This window comes from Notamacropus eugenii, chromosome 1 (assembly GCF_028372415.1).
Source record: "Notamacropus eugenii isolate mMacEug1 chromosome 1, mMacEug1.pri_v2, whole genome shotgun sequence".
Lineage (NCBI taxonomy): Eukaryota > Metazoa > Chordata > Mammalia > Diprotodontia > Macropodidae > Notamacropus > Notamacropus eugenii.
Window position 1 is genome coordinate 482,156,371 of NC_092872.1, and position 8,033 is coordinate 482,164,403.

General features: G+C 42.9%; 1 protein-coding gene across 5 annotated transcripts in view; it reads left to right on the forward strand.

The window, feature by feature from the left end:
- The window catches only part of ASS1 (argininosuccinate synthase 1), an 84,770-nt gene extending 78,242 nt beyond the window's left edge, over positions 1–6,528 (forward strand). For all 5 annotated transcript variants that reach the window (XM_072632722.1, XM_072632726.1, XM_072632724.1 and 2 more), the window contains 2 exons: positions 1,187–1,252; positions 6,244–6,528. In XM_072632722.1, the coding sequence (XP_072488823.1) occupies positions 1,187–1,252; positions 6,244–6,289 (112 nt within the window). In that variant the 3' untranslated portion in view covers positions 6,290–6,528. The remainder of the gene's footprint in view (positions 1–1,186; positions 1,253–6,243) is intronic.
- The last annotated feature ends 1,505 nt before the right edge of the window (positions 6,529–8,033 follow it).

Consider the following 8,033-nt stretch of genomic DNA (forward strand, 5'->3'; position numbering starts at 1 on the left):
AAGGTCACATGGCACATTAGTGACAGAGTGGAAACCTAGGAATCCTGACTTTGAGGGTCTCTTCTGGTTATACACTACATCGTTCCTTTTGTAAAATTGGGAGTCAATTCATGAAAGCCCTTACCCCCAAAAACAGAGAATATGAACAATGTGTCAGTGAAAATCGTTTCAAGAAAACTTAACTACTTCCCTGGATGACGGATGATGGTTACTTCTAGGGTGGGTCATGAGGGAAGACTGTACTTTCTGTTTGTCTTGTGGTCAACTAGGTGGCATGGTGGATAGAACATTAGACCTGGAGTCAGTAAGACCTGAGTTCAAATCCAGCCTCACACACTTCCGAGACTCAGTTTCCTCATCTGTAAAATGGGTATTATAAAAGTACCCACCTCACAGGGTGGTGGAGATCAAAGGGAATAATACATACAAAGTGCTTTACAAACATTCAAGCATCATAGAAGCACTGGTTATTGTTGCTGTTACTTGTATGTGTCTTGGATTTAATCTAGGCAGTTAAATGCCATAGTAGATGGAGTGGTAGACTTGGAGTCAGGAAAACTTGAGTTCACATTCTACCTCAGACTAGTTGGATATTCCTGGTCAAGTCACTTAACTTCCTGTAGCCTCAGCTCCCTCCTCTGTACAACAGGGATACTAATAGCACCTCCTCGGGCTGTTGTAAGGATCAGATATGAAAAGGATGAAGTGAAAGCCCTTTAAAAGCAAACCATGAGGCACTATATAAATATCAGCTGTTACTCTTTATGTGTATGTTGTCTGTTTTTTTCTTTGGAGTCCCAAGAGATAGCACATAATAACTGTTTAATAAATATTTTTGATTGATTGCTCGTTGGGACACTTGTCTCACCTGTGAGTCTGACAGAATGGAAAATGATTGTGTTGTCATCAACACTTACTAACTGTGTGACCCTGGGCAAGTCAATTCACCCTGTTTGCCTCAGTTTCCTCATCTGTAAAATGAGCTGGAGAAGAAAATGGCAAAACCACCCCAGTGTCTCTGCCAAATGGGGTCGCCAAGAGTCAGACACAACTGAAAAAGGAACGAACAACAACCAAGCCTCGTCAGAGATAGGATTCTGGAATGCAGAGGATGGGGCTGACCTTTGGGGGTCATGCTGATGTTCAATGTTCCATGCCCTCACTCCTCTCTTCTTCTCTCTTGTAGCATGAATGTGCAAGGAGACTATGAGCCTGCTGATGCCACTGGTTTCATCAACATCAACTCCCTCAGGTGAGTAGGTGTAGTCTAGCCCCAGCCGAGAGGGAGCAGAGTGGGGGCCTGCTGTGCGACCAGTCCACATCTTCCTCAGCTTGGACCATTAGGCTTGGATCACCAATCCCTACAAAATCAGAGGAAAAATGAGCCTCTGCTTTCACTCAAGGTCAGCCCTCTTCTATCCATCTCTCTCTCAACAGCACTGATTCACTGAGCACCTCCTACGTACTCATCGGTATCTTCTGCCTTTGGGGGTTAGAGGGATTAGGAGTAATAGAGAGATGGGGTAGCTAGGTGGTTCAGTGGGTAGAGAAATCGGGAAGATCTGAGTTCAAAGTTGACCTCAGATACTTACTAGCTGTGTGACCCTGGGCAAGTCACTTAACCCTGTTGGCCTCAGTTTCCTTATGTGTAAAATGAGCTGGAGAAGGAAACAGTATCTTTTCCAAGAAACCCCCAGTAGGGTCATGAAGAGTTGGATACCATTGAAACCACTGAAAAACAAAAATGGGCCATTGAGGCCTATGAACACTTCTCCCCAAGGTAGGCAGGAGAGAGGAGAAGGAGAACATTTGAATACGTTTCTTTTATTTCGCTAGCTCTGAGCAGCTTCCTGGAGAAGTACCTGACAGTGATCAGTTAGTGATCATCAATGGTCTTGTTGATGCTCTGTGTGTGGCAGCATGGGAGACAGAAAGGATGAGAAAGCCTGCTTCCTGCCCTCGGGGAGTGGGTAGCATGGTTGGGAAAGGAGAGACCCACAGAAAGTTGTCCTACCATAGGAAAATCCAACAGCTGGTTCTAGAGTCAGGAAGTCCTGGGCTCAGCTCCTACGTTTTGATACTTTCTGGCTGTGTTTTCTGAGCATATCACATCTCAGTGCCCCAGGCAATTTTAAGAATAGAAACCTGTGCCAGTCTACATTGGTAGAGGGAGTTTTCTCCTTGAGTTCCCTAGACCAGTGGTGACAAATTTAAATAGAAATGGCTCCATATGGCCACATATTGACCTAGAAAACCACAAATAAACATTACCTATGTTGTATTGCATTTTTTGTTTATTTTGTTAAACATTTCCCATTTTAATCAGATTCAGGCTTCACTTGGACCATAAGTTTTAACACCTCTGCCCTAGACCAGTGAAATCACACGATCTGATCCAGCTTTTACAATCTCATCTACAAGACATCCATAGGCCAGGGAACTGTAATTTTTTTTTCTTTATTTATTTTTATTAATTTATTTAACTTTTAACATTCATTTTCACAAAATTTTGGGTTCCAAATTTTCTCCCCATTTGTCCCCTACCCCCACCCCAAAACACCGAGCATTCTAATTGCCCCTATCACCAATCTGCCCTCTCTTCTATCATCCCTCCCTTCCCTTGTCCCCATCTTCTCTTTTGTCCTGTAGGGCCAGATAATTTTCTATACCCCTTTACCTGTATTTCTTATTTCCTAGTAGCAACAACAGTACTCCACAGTTGTTCCTAATACTTTGAGTTCCAACTTCTCTTCATCCCTCCCTCCCCACCCATTCCCTTTGGAAGGCAAGCAATTCAATACAGGCCATATCTGTGTAGTTTTGCAAATGACTTCCATAATAGTTGTGTTGTGTAAGACTAACTATATTTCCCTCCATCCTATCCTGCCTCCCATTGCTTCTATTCTCTCTTTTGATCCTGTCCCTCCCCAAGAGTGTTGACTTCAAATTGCTCCCTCCTCCCATTGCCCTCCCTTCCATCATCCCCCCACCCTACTTATCCCCTTCTCCCCCACTTTCCTGTATTGTAAGATAGGTTTTCATACCAAAATGAGTGTGCATTTTATTCCTTCCTTTAGTGGAATGTGATGAGAGTAAACTTCATGTTTTTCTCTTACCTCCCTTCTTTTTCCCTCCACTAAAAAGTCCTTTGCTTGCCTCTTTTATGAGAGATAATTTGCCCCATTCCATTTCTCCCTTTCTCCTCCCAATATATCTCTCTCACCACTTAATTTCACTTTTTTAAGATATGATCCCATCCTATTCAATTCACTCTGTGCTCTCTGTCTCTGTGTGTGTGCATGTGTGTGTAATCCCACCCACTACCCAGATACTGAAAAGTTTCAAGAGTTACAAATATTTTCTTTCCATGTAGGAATGTAAACAGTTCAACTTTAGTAAGTCCCTTATGACTTCTCCTTGCTGTTTACCTTTTCATGCTTCTCTTCATTCTTATGTTTGAAAGTCAAATTTTCTTTTCAGCTCTGGTCTTTTCATCAAGAATGCTTGAAAGTCCCCAATTTCATTGAAAGACCATTTTTTCCCCTGAAGTATTATACTCAGTTTTGCTGGGTAGGTGATTCTTGGTTTTAGCCCTAGTTTCTTTGACTTCTGGGATATCATATTCCACACCCTTCGATCCCTTAATGTAGAAGCTGCTAGATCTTGTGTTATCCTGATTGTATTTCCACAATACTTGAATTGTTTCTTTCTAGCTGCTTGCAATATTTTCTCCTTGACCTGGGAACTCTGGAATTTGGCCACAATGTTCCTAGGAGTTTCTCTTTTTGGATCTCTTTCAGGCGGTGATCTGTGGATTCCTTGAATACTTATTTTGCCCTCTGGTTCTAGAATCTCAGGGCAGTTTTCCTTGATAATTTCATGAAAGATGATGTCTAGGCTCTTTTTTTGATCATGGCTTTCAGGTAGTCCCATAATTTTTAAATTGTCTCTCCTGGATCTATTTTCCAGGTCAGTTGTTTTTCCAATGAGATATTTCACATTATCTTCCATTTTTTCATTCTTTTGGTTTTGTTTTGTGATTTCTTGGTTTCTCATAAAGTCATTAGCCTCCATCTGTTCCATTCTAATTTTGAAAGAACTATTTTCTTCAGTGAGCTTTTGAACCTCCTTTTACATTTGGCTAATTCTGCTTTTGAAAGCATTCTTCTCATTGGCTTTTTGAACCTCTTTTGCCAATTGAGTTAGCCTATTTTTCAAGGTGTTATTTTCTTCAGCATTTTTTTTGGGTTTGCTTTAGCAAGGTGTTGACCTGCTTTTCATGCTTTTCTTTCATCTCTCTCATTTCTCTTCCCAGTTTTTCCTCCATCTCTCTAACTTGATTTTCAAAATTCTTTTTGAGCTCTTCCATGGCCTGAGCCCATTGGGTGGGCTGGGATACAGAGGGCTTGACTTCTGTGTCTTTCCCTGATGGTAAGCATTGTTCTTCCTCATCAGAAAGGAAGGGAGGAAATATCTGTTCACCAAGAAAGTAACCTTCTATAGTCTTATTTTTTTTCCCTTTTCTGGGCATTTTCCCAGCCAGTGACTTGACTTCTGAGTCTTCTGTCCACTCCCACCACACCTCCAGATCTGCCCAGCCAGCACTTGGGGTCTGAGATTCAAATGCTGCTTCCCAGCCTCAGGGCTTTGGGCGGGGGTGGGGCTGCTATTCAGTGTGAGTTAAGTTCAGGTGCTCAGGTGGGGGCAGGGCAGCCACACGGGACTCAGTTCCCTCAGGGGGTTTATGCAGAGACCTTCAACAATGGTTCCAAGCTCCTGCCTGCTTTGGGAGCCCTTGTCTGCTGCCGCCTCTGCTGCTGCCTCCCAAAGGGGTCCAAGCCATGGGGACACCCCACTCCCCTGTCGGCCACCCAAAAAGACCCTCTCACCGACCCTTGTCACCTGTGGGTGGAGGGACCTGCGTGGCCGCTGGAGATTCCACCCCTGAAGCCTTCTCAGATCTGCTCCTCTCGGTGCCGGGCAGCCAAGGCAGGGCTGGGCTCCGCTCTGGTCCGGTACGCGGACCTTTCGCATCAGATTTTCAGGGCTCTCTGGAACAGAAATCTAGTCCACTCCATTGTTCTGTGGCTTCTGCTGCTCCAGAATTTGTTGGGAGTTCTTCTTTACAGATATTTTATGGGCTGTGGGTTCGGAGCTAGCATGTGTGTCTTTCTACTCTGCCATCTTGGCTCCTCCCCAATTTTTTTCTACTAACACCCATCACAACCTCTCCATGGTTTTGTAGCTGAAAAATTCACCATCTCATGGACAAACTGATGATGAGAATCTCCAAACTTAGCTACATATCTCAGGACTATTGAATCCTAGGATCCTCAATCTTTGAATTGGGACTTCAGTGCCCATCTTGATTTGCAGATGAGAGAGCTGAGGCACCCAAGAAAAATAAACAACTTGATCAAGGTCACAGGGCTAACAGGTTATCAGAGGTGGAATTTGGACGCAGGTCTTCAGCCCTCTGAAAATCAACCATCTTACAACAGGCCTGAGTCTCCTGACTCCCAGGACAGAACTCTTTAGAACCCTTTTCACTGTACCTCAACACCCCCTTCCACACACACACACACACACACACACACACACACACAATGAAGAGAAAACTTAATACAAAAGGGAAAGTTGAGTCAGGGCTGTTTCTAAAGTAGGAAAAGTTGCCTGCATATCTTTTCACAGACTCTGAAGTGAGAAAGATGAACCACAATGCCCCCTACCCAGTCTGTGCCCATAAACAATATATATATATTATGTTTTATTCCTTTTCTGCCTCCTTTTGATCATCCTTTCCAGGACTGACCACAGACAGGGTTCCCTTGGCCCGTTTGCACCAGGAGCTATATTGAGCCTAGAATTGCCGTGCCAACCCTGGGAGCATCCTTCCCTCCCAGCCTCCCCCTCACTGTCCCCTTAATTGTGTGTTTTCATAAGGGCCTGATAAGCTCTTTTAAATTGCATCAAGCAAGACATATTTTCATAATGGCCTCTTCATTTTCCATTGCCAGTTAACTGCTTTGTACTGAACAATAACATGAACTGTTTTCTCCCAAAGATAAATTAATTACGTTATTGAGGAGGAGGGAGGAGGGAGGGCACAGGAGGAGCAGGGGAAAAGACAACTTCACCTTACATCTTAACAAACAGCTGCCCCCAGCTTCACCTGAATTAATTGAACTGAATCTGTGTTGTTACTGTCAATTTACCTCTTTTTGTTTTTAATCTGGTTTACAGGCTAAAGGAATATCATCGTCTGCAGAGCAAGGTCACCGCCAAATAGACTGAGCAGCCGTCAATAATGTGAAGTGGCTCCCAGTGTCGCTGCTGATTTCCCCAAGTAACAGCACTGAATGTCCTGGCATTTTGTGATCGCTGCTCACTCTCCTGGGCTGCAGCTCAGCCAGGCTTTGTTCCTGTAGGAGATAGAAGTGATCTACACGGGGGGGTAGAAAATACAACCATGATAATTATAACCATAATAATAAAAGACTACATGGGTAGTTTCTTGATTTCTGGGAATAGCGTTTGATTGTATGTTCATAATTAGCCAGTCAAGCTTTTCTTACTTCTGAAGGCCACTCTTTTGCCAAAAAATGTACCTTCTATCAATGGGAAAGAAGGAATTCAAAATTTCACATGGGGTCTCCCCAGCCTGACAGATAATACAGGCTTGGCCTCCCTGACTTTGACTTAGATTGCTATCCAGCCTAGGATCCTGCTGCCAATGGAGGCCTTGAAGAGCCAGCTCTCTGAGCAAATAGATAATAAGGCTGTCCTACTGGACGTGAGAAGGAAAGGGTAGGTCAGTTCTAGTTCCTCTTAGTAGACATATGTCTATCCTATTCAGAAATAAGAATAACTAACATTAATATAGTGCTTTAAGGTTCACAAAGCCTATACACAAACCATTCGATCATCACAGAAATTCTGTGAAGGAGCAAAAATGTAACCCATCTCTTGAGGGATTAATTTCTAATTCTTGCCTAGGATGTCTCTTGTGGTAATGGCCTCCTGAAGTTTAATATTCACTGTGGTCATCAGAAATAGTCCTTTATTCTCACCTCATAGGATTATAAGGTACCTTCCTGCCAAGGGAAATAGGATTTTGAGCTAAAAGGGCTCTCAGCATAATCATCTAATTAACACTTTCATGTTAACACGTGAAGAAATTGAGGCCTAGAGAGTGAACGTGATCGCCCAAGGTTAAACAGGAAAATCGGTGACAGAGTTATCATTTGAATTCAGCTCCTCTGACTCCCAACCCAGCACATTTTCCACTGTACTGGACTGAAAGCAGCCATGCATAACAAGAACAGTGGGTAGAAACTAAAACACTGTAGATTTCCCCTTGAGATAAAGAAAAACTTCCTCCAAAAAGAAATGAACAGTCTATAGAAATCTATCTTGCCCTTCAAGAAAGTAAAGGGGAAGGGGATAAAAGAGAGGGCAGACTGGGGGAAGAAATAATCAGAATGCTTGCCATGGAGTGGGGAATATGGGGAGAAAATTTGGAACTCAAAATCTTGTGGAAATGAATATTAAAAACTAAAATAAGAAATGAACCATCTTGAGATGTAGCAGAAGCCATGTCCTTGGAGCTATTCAAGGACATTAGGTGACCCTTGGAGATCCCTGCTTAGGTTTGGTTTGGATGGTTTCTGGATGATTTCTAGGTCATCTAATTCTGTGAGACAGTGTGGTGGAGTGGAGAGAGGGCTAAATTTAGGGCTATGAAGAACTGAGTTCAGATCCTTCCTCAGATGATTGCTGGTATGACCCTGGGCAACTCAATCTCCGAGCCTCAGTTTCCTCATCTGTACATTGGAGACAATAATACCTATGGGACAAAGTGATTGTGCAACTCAGATGAGATTAGGTATCTAGAGTACTTTGTACTATATATTTTACATATAATACAGTATTACATATTATATAAATAATAATATTATTAACATGAAAAGAATGTCTTTTATGCTCAATTTTGTCATCTTCCCCAGAGCCTGTTATGTTCAATGAGTACTTGA